This window comes from Ylistrum balloti, unplaced genomic scaffold, assembly GCF_031769215.1.
Source record: "Ylistrum balloti isolate Yb309-2 unplaced genomic scaffold, AGI_CSIRO_Ybal_v1 Utg370434, whole genome shotgun sequence".
In the NCBI taxonomy this organism is placed as follows: domain Eukaryota; kingdom Metazoa; phylum Mollusca; class Bivalvia; order Pectinida; family Pectinidae; genus Ylistrum; species Ylistrum balloti.
In genome coordinates this window covers 488,698-503,451 of record NW_026782291.1, presented here as the reverse complement: position 1 = coordinate 503,451, position 14,754 = coordinate 488,698, and the positions used below count along the sequence as shown (strand labels likewise).

Here is a 14,754-nt window from a genome sequence, read left to right as displayed (position 1 = left end):
ATGGATCAAAATCTTTTGAAAAATGAAGTCGCTAGAGCGACGACTGTGATCTAAAAAAAAAAAAAAACAGTAATAGTGACTTTGACATCCTAAAGCAAGAAATTGTTTGAAGAATTCCATACTTTAAAATTTATATAAAGCATGATTAAATTCTATTGAAAATCTAGAACTGTCCTCTTAAGGATATAGTATACACCCTGTCCTCTACAGATAAAGAGTTTATATATACACCCATTTTTTCCAAATTATCCATGTGCATTTTTAAAAATAAAATTCATTGATGTGGGTGTACAAAATAATAGTTGCTGATATTATGTGTAATTTGGTTTACAACTTAGAAGTAGCAGTTTGAAAAGAATTTTGTCCAATCACAGCTCTGCTTTAGTTACCATAACAAGTAAAGGAGAACCAACATTTTCGAATAGTACCAATATATATCCGTCTCCTAGGTAACAAATCTGGAATCATATAATGCGTCAGATTGTAGGCTTTGATAAGCTACATTATTCAATAAGTTTCAATAACATTGCTCCAAGGAAAAAGAAGAAAACACGCATGCCTATCCACATGTGGCCCGATATTTCTGTATAGATTCATTGAAATGGGCTCTCAAGTCCAGGAGGAGTGTGGATAAGTTCCATGTAATCATAGGTCATATTTCGTTACCATGACAACTAAATGACATCAGACGTTTAGGAAAATAAGACCTTTGTAATCACCATTCTTCAAAACCTTTACATATCAATTTATCAGTAAAATGAAAAGATATCTCTATTTCGAAACAATCTGTTATCCATGTAAGTGTGTCCTGTTATCACGTGGTATCTGAGCTTGTATGGTAAACGTTTGTGTAAGACTTTGTCAAAGGATGTTTATTTATTGCTTTTTCTATTTGTGTAAAGTCATGTATGAATGTGATTGTGTTTCGCATGGTCTGAATGCTCGGAACCCATGTTGCAAGTTATTACGTAAGTTATTTTTTTAAGGTATTCCATTGTAGCGCTTGTGATAACGTGTTCTATGAGTTAGCATGAGACGGAGGTGAGTGATAGTGGTCTATAATTTGCGGGGTTGTGCCTGTCACCTTTTTTGTATACGGGGTTATATATAATAGACTTTAGATCCAAAAGTAGGGAAGTGTCATGAGACACATCAGGATAAACGCTTTTTGGAAAGAGAGAGATTCCACATTTTGTTGTCTGAAAATGTGCCTTACATGAACAGCAGTTCAAGGCTTTTCATTTTATGTAAAACATTAACTCTTCAGAGTTCTGGCCAAAGTTAGTCGGTTTATATATTCTCTCGTGTTAAATTTTCAGAGGTTTCAGAAGTGAAAAAGTGAGACAAAAAGATTTATAGGAATTTCAGAAATTATCGTTTAACTGTAAAGGATTCATCCTTCAGTTATAGTTTCTGAGACCCCCCAATTTTTTTTAAAAAGTATGTAATGAAATTTTGAGATCTTGCTGTGTTCGATCTGTTTCAAGTCGTACACGGACTACTAACAAGTATACAAATGTTGTCGGGTCGAGATATCCGTCTGCATCGAGACATTTCTCTGTCTACAAATGTTGTCGGGTCGAGATATCCATATGCATCGAGACATTTTCCTATCTGCAAATATTGTCGGGTCGAGATATCCGTCTGCATCGAGACATTTTCCTATCTACAAATATTGTCGGGTTGAGATATCCGTCTGCATCGAGACATTTCCCTATCTACAAATATTGTCGGGTCGAGATATCCGTCTGCAACGAGACATTTCCCTATCTACAAATATTGTCGGGTCGAGATATCTGTCTGCATCGAGACATCTCTCTATCTACAAATATTGTCGGGTCGAGATATCCGTCTGCATCGAGACATTTCCCTATCTACAAATATTGTCGGGTCGAGATATCCGTCTGCATCGAGACATTTCCCTATCTACAAATATTGTCGGGTCGAGATATCCGTCTGCATCGAGACATTTCCCTATCTACAAATATTGTCGGGTCGAGATATCCGTCTGCATCGAGACATTTTCCTATCTACAAATAATGTCGGGTCGAGATATCCGTCTGCATCGAGACATTTCTCTGTCTACAAATGTTGTCGGGTCGAGATATCCATATGCATCGAGACATTTTCCTATCTACAAATATTGTCGGGTCGAGATATCCGTCGGCATCGAGACATTTCCCTATCTTCAAATATTGTCGGGTTGAGATATCCGTCTGCATCGAGACATTTCTCTATCTACAAATATTGTCGGGTCGAGATATCCATCTGCATCGAGACATTTACCTATCTACAAATAATGTCGGGTCGAGATATCCGTCTGCATCGAGACATTTCTCTGTCTACAAATGTTGTCGGGTCGAGATATCCGTCTGCATCGAGACATTTTCCTATCTACAAATATTGTCGGGTCGAGATATCCGTCTGCATCGAGACATTTCCCTATCTACAAATATTGTCGGGTCGAGATATCCGTCTGCATCGAGACATTTTCCTATCTACAAATAATGTCGGGTCGAGATATCCGTCTGCATCCAGATAGTTCTCTGTCTTCAACTATCGCCGAGTTCAGATGTCTTTCTCCATTGAGATATTTCTCCTTTACAACTATCGCCGGACCGGGATGTATGTGTTCTTTTTCAGGAGTCTCCGTGTAAATTATTTTGTGTTTATACGTTGCCCTAGTTTTATGGAATTTGAGTTTGTATTGTGATCATGTTGCCATGGTTGTAATTTCATAATGTTTTCATGCAGTGTATATATTAGAAGTCTAATATAACAAACGGTGTATAACACAAGGCTGAATATGGATCTCTCAAAAGATGAAATTAAAATGGATACGAAAATGTATACTTTAAATACTTTCTTTATGTAAGGAAAGAATGGCACGGTCATATCACACATAGCTAAACTTAATAATTAATAACGGCACAAAAATGAATGGGTTAGATGCAATACTACAATAATGTGAATTGTTTTGTCTGTTCTATTAAGTACATTTACGAAGACAGTCACAAGACTTGGAAAAGTTTAAATCTACGGTAACCAACACTAAAATGCTAGTTATTTCCTTTCCATTGCTAAATTGGTAAAGGACTCTCCAGTACAAACTTCGCTTAAATATTTTGAAGGTATTTTTGAGGTCTTTCCCGTAACACCTAGTAATGCAATTCGTCTTTTGCATGAACAGTGCATTTAGAACTATGTCTTCATGACTGTAACGGCCGTTGGTATATGACTTCGACACCAAGGTCTCTCAGCCGTTTATTGGCTCCGTTATACGTCGGTCTTCTTTTCAGTGATTCGGTATATTGGTCAATAGCCCCGGACGTATCACCAGTTAATTCGAGGCACAGTCCAACCAAGTTGTAGACGACAGGGTGCAGGTGCGCTCCCTGCTCGCTGTGCGACGTCATCGTTTGCAGGTCATCTAATGCTTGGCATTGCTTTTTCAAATCTCTAAGACGGTAGTAGCAAATGAACGTCATAAAGGCAACATACGGTAAAGGAGGTATGTGAAAGCCCGTCAAAGTGTCTTCTACCAGATATCGAAGCTCTTCTGGACAGAAACGATTTGTGTCGCTGAAGAACAAGTCCAACGACAACGATGCAGCTACCTTTTCCCTTATCGACATACCATGGCTACAAATGTCTTTTTTGTATGCGTTGTCTCGATCTTGATTTGGTACTATACCTCCAGGCGAGCTCTTGAATACAGTGTAGTGACCATATGACTCTTTCACCCTGTGTAGAATTCTCAGGACGCTATCGTAACTACCTAACATGTAGAGAAATGTTGCGAGTGTCAACCATCCACGGCTTGCATCGATCGCTGTACAATGTGCAAGGGTGTATTTACAACGACGTAACTCCCTGTATCTGTCTTTGTTGCTTTGTTTCTGTGTATGGTGAGCCTTTATCACCGACGTACACTTTTCACTACTATAATCAAAACATTCTTCAAATCTTGTCATCGGATCGTTGCCTGTGTCACCGACATCTGATGAACTGGAAGAAGGGTTCGGGTGTACGATTTGCTCTTTCAAAGTGGTTTTTGCCTCAATCTGTGTTGATGCAGTAGTCTCGCTTGACTTCAAATCGTGTTGGTTTTCATTAGTTGTAGAGGATGGCTTGCCTTGGTCGGGGAGCAAAGAAAGCATCCCAAGCAATGTGTTAAGCAGAAGAATCCAACGGTTATTTTCATCTGCGAACGTTTCCGAATCACGAAAGAATCTCAACGACCGCGTCACAGACTTGAGAGCGCTTTTACTGTCCTTTGAATACATAAGTGTGTTGGACATGAATACAATCATGTCCTTTCTAAATTCTGCTTCTTTTGCGTTCATTAAAACCAGTTCCAATTCCACCAAGTCCTTCATAGAAGGGGTTGTATTCAGATCTTTGAAATACTCGCATTTCTTTAACATTCCGATCCCCATTCCACAGTACCTGTCGAGTATATTTGCAAGAATTTCTTGTCTTTCTCCGAATATTCGTCCGAGAAACATGTTATTTTTGGGAACGAAGTAGTTTGGACAGTGGCCTTCACGTACCCACTGGGTCAACATTTTCAAGCAATTCTGATAGTTGATGAAAAGGAGGGCCCCATTTGACCACAGTTGTTTCGGTGTATTCTCAGCGACGAAGAAAACTACTGTCTTTAAAAAGTAAGAGGAAATGAGGTCCCGAACTTCTTCGTGTTTATTGATGACCTGCTTCAAGAAAAGTTTCAGAAGAGCATACACCTTGAACTGAAGATGGTTGAGTGAATGAACCAGATATCTCTCAGCCCGACAAAATGACACGCGCCACTCGACTGACACGTTTTCTGATGTCTTGTCTCCGATAGGAACAACATGACACCCCTGTTGCACGATATTGTCGATCATAGCAGCTGTTGGCCAGCCATGGGGCCTATTTCTAGTGATCCAGTCCCGAGCGATAGCTGGCCATTCCGGGCAGTGGTACGCAGTCGCTAGATCCACTTCCATATCTGGATTATCCAAGATACTGGCACAAGGGCCGTGCTCAACAACGCCTGGACAGAGAGATGCTAATTTACTTCGTAAAATACTACTTGATACAACTTTCATCCCCTTGTGCTCAACTATGGCCGTTTGAAACAAGGATTTGGTGAAAAATGAAATATTTCCAACTTGCAAAATCACGTGACCAGGTCTACAATCGTCATCCCTCATTATCAAGACATGGTGCTTAAAGTACTTCTTAAAATGTTGATCCGATTTTAGGGTTAATACAACCGTGTCCTTGACAACCAACATAATATCCATATCTGAGCCTGGCAGCCACAAGCCTTCAGATCGACTTCCGCCATAGAACTTCTGGTGGAGATCGTCCGTGTCGTGAGGATACCATACCATTTCATCTACTTTCCTCCTGAGTGCCAGTTCGTCCTCCCGGCCGGTAACGATGTTTAGAAGTCTTGACAGATACATCGAGGACCGACACATAGAATCAATCACTTCCATGATGAAATATCAAAAGATCTTGCTTGAAAGAGAGTATATCAGCAAACTGATTTAAATTGATCCGGGATTATGTCGGACATGTTGATTGAGATTTCCTGGTAGATAGCATGGTCATCTTTTAAATCTCTGGAATCAAATAAAAAGAAAATCACATACAATAATCAACATATCATATGGAACAGATCCCGAAAGGGTCAAATTAATTAGGAGTACCGAAGAAAACGACAACGAGATACATTTTAACTTATTCAGGTAAAAAGCTCCGGGTTGTTTGTAACGAGCGTGAACACATACGGAATTATGGCTGAAATGTCCTAGTGGATTCCAGCTGGAATAGCTTTCCCTGCTGTATCTGTTAGTTTTGTCAGCTTAGCGATAACAAGAGATATGTTTTCTGTGTAGTGTATATGTATAAAACGCTATTAGCCATGCACGTTTTTGTTTCTTAATAGTCGCTTTCTTATTACGATGCAAGATGTACGCGTTCTGCGTGACTGTACAACAACAGTAACTTTGCAGGTCGTACGTAAACAGGTCTAGAGCAATAAGCAGATACCATTCCAAACTACCCATGACCAGATTCACCGATAGATTCCCTGGCCTATATCAATGTGCAAAACTCATACATCGTACACATACTTACCCAATACGTAAAGGTTAGTGATAAGTGCCAACTTTCGATCTGAATAAATATAACAGACTGATGACGTACTCTCCCCTCCCAGTCGGCTGCACATTACAAACTGACACCACACAGGAATGTGTCGTTCTATTTTCAGATACTCGATAAACGACGTAGTAAAGAATGATATTAAAGGCCCGCGATAGAAGTTTAGAAAGTTATGTAAAGATCTTTACACGGAAAGTCGCCAAAATACTGAGATAGTATTATAATGTTTCAACACATGGCATATTTTTTATTTGATATACTTCAGCTTATATATGTTTACGTTGTTAATTAATTATTCTATTGAAATATCACTTATTTTAAGAAAAGAAAATTGTGTTAAGTTCGGCGTTAATCATACTTACTTTCTGGTAAACGTTAATGCTTAAATTATGTTTAAATGGATGCAAACATATGTACATGTCTTTAGCAATTACGGTTAACTGGTGTATTTGTGGAACAAAATATAAAAATAACTTTTTATTTTATTCATCAGGCAAATTACACTGTGCTTGGTTAGCCAAAGTACTATTTTTTTCTAAATATGGACGAGTGTTTATCTGTATTTTGTTCATCTAACATCAATCGTGAGGGCAAAATAAATTAATGAAAAGTCAATATCCTTGATGTAAAAATGAAAGACGGTAGACCGTATTACAAATATAATTATGATATTAACCGCTGAAACACGAAGACATGAAATTCATAAGCCAACTGATACTATAACGATTAGCGATTTACGTATGGAGACGAAACCCTGTAGCTAATTATAACCAACTTCTGAATGGGGCAACAGAGATCAAAAATTGGTACGGCTTTTCGAATTCCTTCAAGAGTTTTTGGTACGTGCTGCTACCGGCCTTTTGCTTATTCTAGACCCAAGTGTGATAATCTATCCTTATTTTTTTCATTGCTCTCCAAATATCACATACAATTTAATTTTAGGTGATTGATAAAAAGTATTTGCTTCGCTCTGATAAGTAAACACAGGCCACATAAACGTAAACATTCCAGACTGAACTCTTTGTCATTGGAGATAGGAATGTCCTGTTAGCGGGAAGTTAAAAATGGAGGTATTTCTGAAAAAACTTGTGTCAAAATCGGATTTGAGGTAAAATCTAAGTGTCTTATTGTTATATTATTTTTTAAAAGAGTAACACAATTTTATTTTATACCACTCTTCATTCTTGTATAGAAGTGTTCGCTTGAAATTTAGATTGCGTCATATGAATTGTGATGGCTCGATACCCAATTTAAGAGAGAAAAAAGCGCGGTTCGATATGAGCGCATTTATTGAGCTGGTAGGACCGTTTTAAAACGTATCCTTTAAAGATTTGTATATGGGTATCTTAATAAATTACTCTTCATTACTTCACTATATAAATATCTTGATATAAGCTTCTTTAAGCACCACTTGAATAGATAAAGATTATGTTTGGTCTATCCCCCCCCCCCAAAAAAAAAAAATGTACAAAAAGTGATGCAAACAGAGCTAGCTTAAATCTGAATAATTTTAACACCTGAATGCTGACAGTGTGAGTTTTTTCTCTCCAATATATTACCTTTTGCCCTGTTTGTTTTGACAGTGTTTTGACAAAGCGTATGATAAGAGAAGAGTACAAGAAACATGTTGGCCGGGATCACTTGGAAGTGGAGGAGAAGACAGAGTTGTCTCGCCTGGTGACAAATTTACTTGAAAATCTGGTATGCATTGTTGGAAAGTTTTGTTTTATGGGTAGAGAAGGGACAAATGTCTACCAGTCTCTAGCCAGACACTCTATCATTGACAAATGGGAACTCTCCACTAGCTGAGATATATAAGGAGGCATCGCAATCTCAGTGTGGTCAATAGGAACAAGTTTGTTAAAGGAAGGAATAATGAAAATCACCCTGTCCCAGCTGGAGTTCTAAGAAGTGATCCTTCGGTCTCTGGTCAGAGACACTAACACTTGGCCAAAGAGAAATCCCAACTAGCCAAAGCTATTAAAACATCCAAAATACTCTGAACTTGCACACTATTCTATCCTTCACAAAGTCTCTGGCCCCAAAGACAACACCCCATTTCTGGCCCCAAAGACAACAACCCAGGTTTGACATCTCCAAGGAAGCATCTCCTATAGCTTCAATTTCTAACTATTTTCACTCTTATCCGCCAGCTTTCCCAATTCAGTCGAGAGTTTCCTGATTTTCACTCCACAGCACTGACCGCCTGGCCACATAATCAACGCCTAGCTCATTGAGTACACTGCCCAATTAGTGATTAGTGTAACCCAGTTCCAATTTATCCTCGCTGACCACTATGCTTGGGAAGACACTCGTTCATGGCTGATTGTTCCCTACCTAATTATTGGTAGATCTTTGGTCAGGAGCGGGTCCTGGTAAATGGTTGGTTAAGATGAAGGAATTATATAGATAATCAAGTAGTTACTACCATGCTTATATGAAAAGTTGACTTAAATTTCAAGCTTATTGGGTTTCTCCTGAGAAATGTGATAATGGTTAAACAGGAAGTAGCTATGCTTATTCCAATTAGTTACAGATCCATACTATTTCTGAATTTGCATCTGTCTATAGTTATATTCTAAATATATATTTCACAGTAAATACAAAATTGAAATATGGACCATTAGGTCTGGATTGAAACATTTGGAATTTTATGATAAAAATTATGTCATGTATCTTTTTTTAATATTTTTTTTTTGCCTCTTTCTGTAACATTTTGATAAAATAGTAACAACAGGGGGGTGGAGGCCCAAAGTCCCTACAGGGTATTCAGTTCCATATAGTGGCAGTGGGGATCCAAGGATGGATACTCAAATATTTAGCAGGGCTCATCAGGGAAGAATAAATAAAGGTAGAAAGGATGAGGCACAACACTATGCAACAGATCCATGTGTGTTGTGCCTCATCCTCTCTACTTTTATTTTGATAAAATGACAACTCAAAATTTCTTGAGATGATTAATGTTATTTTTCCTTATTTCAATCAACAAATTCTTTCAGAATTATCATATTTGGAAATGCATATTAAATTACTTACAACCAAACAGATAATCATAATCTTAATATCTGTAATATTACATGAGTTCAATGAATACTGAGAATTTAAATGAATAAATTCTAACTTGATCCAATTACTTGCGAAAAAGCAGATATTTTTTTTCAATGTATGATATAGCAGGGTCCGGAAAAGCACTCGTCCGGTCGTCATGGACGAGTGAAAATTGTTTCGGACAACCAGATTTATCTTTGTCACTCGTCTGTCGGACGAGTACTTTTCTTCCAATGATATTAATGTTACAATTTAAATTTACAAAAGGCAGATTTCAATAAAAATGTAAAGAAAATTTAAAACAAAGAAACGTGTTTACGGTACTTTGAAAACAAAATATTCCTAACTTTTGATTACACCGGAACTCCCATGACGTCGGATATAGCATTCGGAATACCGTAGTCATTTTCCCACGGTCATACTGATGTCAGGTGCTCTCGGGCGGTACCAACATGAACCGGTCTGTATTTAGCAGCACCTAGTCAGTAGGATATAAACAAACTCTACAGCTAGGCCTAAGTCGGGCACAATGTCTGACCCAAAGCAGCCATCACTGCATAGTTTTTTCACTAAAACTTAAAATAAAAATAGAAAAAAAGTCACATGTCACATCCTCGCTGATTAAGTTGCCATTTCATAGCTGAATTTGGATGAGTAAATTTCCAATCCGGACGAGTAAATTTTTCAGCCCACTAGTCCTGTGCCTAGTGGTTTAAAATATTTTTCCAGACAACTGGTTTAGTAAAGCATGCACTTAATCAAAAGTTATCAAGAAGTATTGATTAAATATACATTAATAAATTTTTCCTTTGTGACAAATGTCGTGACGCTCACGGTATTGTGGCGAGTCAAAAATGTTGTTCACACTTTTCTCCCCTGGAGAGTTTTGTAAAGTTGGCAGATATGTTAGTTATTTGTTTTGCCTACCTACCCCGAATTTTCCCAACATGTTACAGGGAACCCATATATTTTTTTGTCTGCCTTGACTTTGTTAATGGACAATTGAAATATTTTACAATGTGTATTTTTCAGATGAGTAATAACGAGGCAGCTGTCCAACGTGGAGAAGATGATGACAACCAAAATGAGAAAGAGAATGACAACCCTACATTTATCTCGGGAAAAGGGTTAGGGGAAAACTCAAAAAATGTTATTCATAAATCTAGTCCTAAAAAACTTCTTACACCATGGGAAAAACCATTAACTCCAAGTAAAAAAGAGACAAATAAAAAAGTACATGAAAAAGTCTTATCATCAGAGAAAAAATGCTCACCAAATAAACTGTTGCAAAAGAGCCCTTTAAGTGCAACAGATTCAGAGAGTCAATCCAACACATCTAAGTTAAGAGTTGATGAAGTGTTAGATGCTGTTATGAACTCTGATGTTGAAGATGACTTGATGTCAGAATCAGGGGAAAGTGAAGAAGATGAGGAGGAAGTGAATTCTGTCTCTGAAGATGTGAATGTAAAGACAGCCAGTCAGAAGTTTAAGAAATATCATTTGGTGGAGGAGGATGATGAAGATACATGGAAACCATTTACACCTGTGAAGGAGACAAAACCTGTCAAGGGACGAATCGAGAGCTCCTCAGATGACGTTTCTCAGTATTCTAGTGATGATGGTAAAAAGAGTAAAAGATGTGCTGAGCTAGACAGAAAATTCAGAAAAGCATCAAAGAAAAGGTCATTGATTATTTCTAGTGACGAAGAGAGTGCATCTGAAAGTTGGTCAGAAAATAGTGATAATGAAAAAGTGAACAGAAAATCGCATCAAGTTTCAACATCAGCATCCAAAAGAAGAAAACTAAATTCAGATAAGGAAAAAAAATCATCAAAAAAAGGTAATTCAAAACCTATAAAAAGTATTTCTAGTACTGATGAGAAAATCTCCACTAAAGTTAAAAAACCTCAAAATCAGGTCACAAAGATGTGTGCTGAAAAAGGGAAGAAAACTTCTTCAAATTCAAAAAAAGGTAAAAGAGGGAAATCTCCAATCAGAAAAAGGAAAGCACAGGTTTCTTCTGATAGTTCTAGCTCAGAAGAAGAAATGCCACTAGCAGTTATTAGAAGAAATTCAAAGGCTGAGTCAAGCACTTCTGATTCAGATGAAGGACTGTCTTTGGCAAACTTAAGGAAGAAGTCAGAGGTAAGCAAAAAAAAAATGTTATGTCAATGTTACTATGTAAGAGGTAGCTTTAATGCTTCACAGGAGAATTTATATATATATATATTTTTTACACATGAGCTTTAATGTTATTTGTTCATTTTAGACATAATGTTTTTGCCAGATTGCTTGCATAGGTCTGTCTTGGTCCTTTAAATGAGAAACTTTTGAGTAATGCTGGAGAAATAAGTGAATATGACAATCATGTGGCTGTTATTGTACACAGGAACAGACTGGATCAGAAGTTGATAGTCACAACAGTGGGCTTGATGAAGAATCTCCTGTCAAACTGAAGAAATCTCAATCCAGGAAAAAACCATCAAAGGTATTGAACCATGTTGTATCCGTACTCAATAACTAATATATTAGACCTATTAACTTCTAACTACTTGTTTTCTTTTTGTAATATGCTTTGTATATATCAACCTAATAGCTGCTCGTAGATACTTCGTAAACAATAGAATAATGAAATATGGAAACAATACTTGTTCTAGAACCAAGGCACATGTAATTGAAAAATACTTAGTTATTAATTAGCTCATTGTGGTTAGATGATGGACTGTTCAATTTACACTTTGTGTGTTGTCCATTGTCCCTCCATTTGTCCATAAATTATTTGTGCTATCACTGTTTCTTGAGAAGTCCTATATTAATCATTCTCATATTTCATATTCATGTTCCCTGACCCGGAGGTCCCCTGCATGCCACGTTTTAATGCATTCATGTATCAGAATATTTCAGAATATATATATGTACTTGATATTCTTCTAAAATTATCAAATACAGAAAAAACATGAAATTTATTGAATTATAGGGCTTGTGTTTCTCCACATAAAGATTTTAAAATTACTTATTCCTTCCAGTCACTTTGGATTTTCCTTGGTCACTACCTATTTAGGCCCTTAGCATTACTGACAAGTCTTTAGAAGGATGAAAAAGCTGTATGATGAGATCTCATGCAAGAAAAGAATGACCATTCATGGGACAGCTTGAATATACAATTAGTTAGTCCTGTGCTTTCCCTATCCCTTTATTCTATCAAGCTGTTAATTCCAAAACAGAGAATCCATTTTCTCTTAGTCCAGATCAAGATGTTGCATGTACAACAATTTTTTTCATGGAGTAATTTCTTTAAATGTTTAAAATTCAATTTCCTGGTATATAAACAGGTAAATAAAACATTTTCCTTTTATGAAAATCAGTAAAGCAGTAGAATTTTCAATTTATTGTAGACTGAAGTAACTATATCAGGATTTTACTATACGTTTATTAATGATAGAATTATAATATGTGAACTGAAGGAAAGATATCAGGATTGTAGTAATTGTTTATTTAATGATAGAATTATAATTTATTGTAGACTGAAACAACTAAATTAGGATTGTACTAAATGTTAATTTAATGATAGAATTATAATTTATTGTGGACTGAAGGAAGAGAGCACATCTGAGGGAAACCAATCTAGCACTGACTCGGAAGCTGAGGAATCACCTGTTAAACCTAAACCAACAAAACGTCAGCTCAAAGTAAGCTGTTTCTGTGCTAACTTACCAACATCACGAGACTTGTACTGTTGCACTGATTCTTGTTCTTGTGTTAAGAGAGAGATGTGAATTAATCCATAGATATTGCATTTTGTTTTACATTTTTATCAGAGCAGAACTTACTAAATTGGAGGCATAGTTATGGCTTACAAACGCTTCCTAGAATTTCCATTTTTCTCAGTAGAGTGCTATGTATAAAAACTTTTTATATTTCGTGAGGCCCTCATGAACTTGTACTGTACAACACATTTAGTTGATTTAGTCCTGATGGTATAAGTAAAGCCATTTAAAAGGTGTGCCATGTTGGTCCCAAAAAAACCCACTGCATTTATCCTGTAATAAGCCCTGGAAATCAACTTAGAAAATCAATCCTTACGGAAGATGAAATAGAATTTAGTGTACTTCTTCTGAACAGCAGTAAAGATAGATAGGCTTAATACCCGACACTGGATAGATATAATTATAATTGTTGGTGATACTGGCATTGTTACAGAAACCTCAAGTTATGGACAGTGATGAGTCAGGCTCTGAAGAAGAGGAAGTCCAACAGAAAAAAAAGAAAATTCTTGTCAAATCATCAAAAAAGAAGACAACACCAGCAAAGAGTGCAAGGAAAAATATCTCATCCAAGGTATGATTTGCTGAAGTAGGATTAAAGGAATGCCAAAGTCATTAAAAAAACCAGTCGGAAACATTAAAACCTGAAATATCAGGATGACTATAGCCATCATGTGTCATCTTTCATTGTGGGACATACCTAAAAAGCTGGTGTTGTGGTATACACACCCAGTCCACAGTTTATGTAGGACACCATTGGCCCAGAGACTGTTGATCTCAAAATATACACATACAGCTCTCTGTTAATGTTGGACACCAACGATTTCAGGTCCCTGAGACAGTTGATGTCTGTTGTCTTATATTACACAGTCTCTGTTAATGTTAGACACCAATGATTCCAGGTCCCTGAGACAGTTGATGTCTGTTGTCTTATATTACACAGTCTCTGTTAATGTTAGACACCAATGATTCCAGGTCCCTGAGACAGTTGATGTCTGTTGTCTTATAATATTACACAGTCTCTGTTAATGTTAGACACTAATGGTTTCAGGTCCCTGAGACAGTTGATGTCTTGTTTTATATTACACAGTCTCTGTTAATGTTAGACACCAATGATTCCAGGTCCCTGAGACAGTTGATGTCTGTTGTCTTATAATATTACACAGTCTCTGTTAATGTTAGACACCAATGATTCCAGGTCCCTGAGACAGTTGATGTCTGGTGTCTTATATTACACAACAGTCTCTGTTAATGTTAGACACCAATGATTCCAGGTCCCTGAGACAGTTGATGTCTGTTGTCTTATAATATTACAGTCTCTTTTAATGTTAGACACTAATGGTTTCAGGTCCCTGAGACAGTTGATGTGTGTTGTCTTATAATATTACAGTCTCTTTTAATGTTAGACACCAATGATTCCAGGTCCCTGAGACAGTTGATGTCTGGTGTCTTATATTACACAACAGTCTCTGTTAATGTTAGACACCAATGATTCCAGGTCCCTGAGACAGTTGATGTCTGTTGTCTTATAATATTACACAGTCTCTGTTAATGTTGGACACCAAAGATTTCAGGTCCCCGAGACAGTTGATGTGTGTTGTCTTATAATATTACAAAGTCTCTTTTAATGTTGGACACCAAAGATTACAGGTCCCTGAGACAGTTGATGTCTGTAGTATATAACACTGTCCTCTTTTAATGTTTGACATGAATGATTTTAGGCCTCAGAAAGTGTAGCAGATGATAAATCAGATCAGTCCAGTGAAGATGATGAAGTCGAGGC

General features: G+C 37.0%; 2 protein-coding genes across 2 annotated transcripts; one reads left to right on the top strand and one right to left on the bottom strand.

The window, feature by feature from the left end:
- Window positions 1-2,848: 2,848 nt before the first annotated feature.
- LOC132554717 (uncharacterized) lies at window positions 2,849-6,218 on the bottom strand. Its single transcript, XM_060219029.1, has 2 exons — window positions 6,133-6,218; window positions 2,849-5,615 (listed from the first exon to the last, which is right to left on the bottom strand). Exon 2 carries the CDS (start codon window positions 5,487-5,489, stop codon window positions 3,210-3,212), a length of 2,280 nt encoding a protein of 759 aa, XP_060075012.1. The 5' UTR covers window positions 5,490-5,615; window positions 6,133-6,218; the 3' UTR covers window positions 2,849-3,209.
- A 998-nt stretch (window positions 6,219-7,216) lies between these two features.
- On the top strand, window positions 7,217-13,551 carry LOC132554730 (uncharacterized). Its single transcript, XM_060219042.1, has 6 exons — window positions 7,217-7,267; window positions 7,743-7,860; window positions 10,240-11,352; window positions 11,597-11,695; window positions 12,804-12,896; window positions 13,408-13,551. Exons 1-6 carry the CDS (start codon window positions 7,224-7,226, stop codon window positions 13,549-13,551), a joined length of 1,611 nt encoding a protein of 536 aa, XP_060075025.1. The 5' UTR covers window positions 7,217-7,223.
- The last annotated feature ends 1,203 nt before the right edge of the window (window positions 13,552-14,754 follow it).

Excerpts from the sequence above, each read along its gene's own strand:
- LOC132554717 (XM_060219029.1), bottom strand. The coding sequence starts at position 5,489 with ATGGAAGTGATTGATTCTATGTGTCGGTCCTCGATGTATCTGTCAAGA.
- LOC132554730 (XM_060219042.1), top strand. The coding sequence starts at position 7,224 with ATGGAGGTATTTCTGAAAAAACTTGTGTCAAAATCGGATTTGAG. Across the intron at positions 7,268-7,742 it reads GTGTCAAAATCGGATTTGAG|TGTTTTGACAAAGCGTATGA; the intron begins GTAAAATCTAAG and ends TTGTTTTGACAG. Across the intron at positions 7,861-10,239 it reads CAAATTTACTTGAAAATCTG|ATGAGTAATAACGAGGCAGC; the intron begins GTATGCATTGTT and ends TGTATTTTTCAG.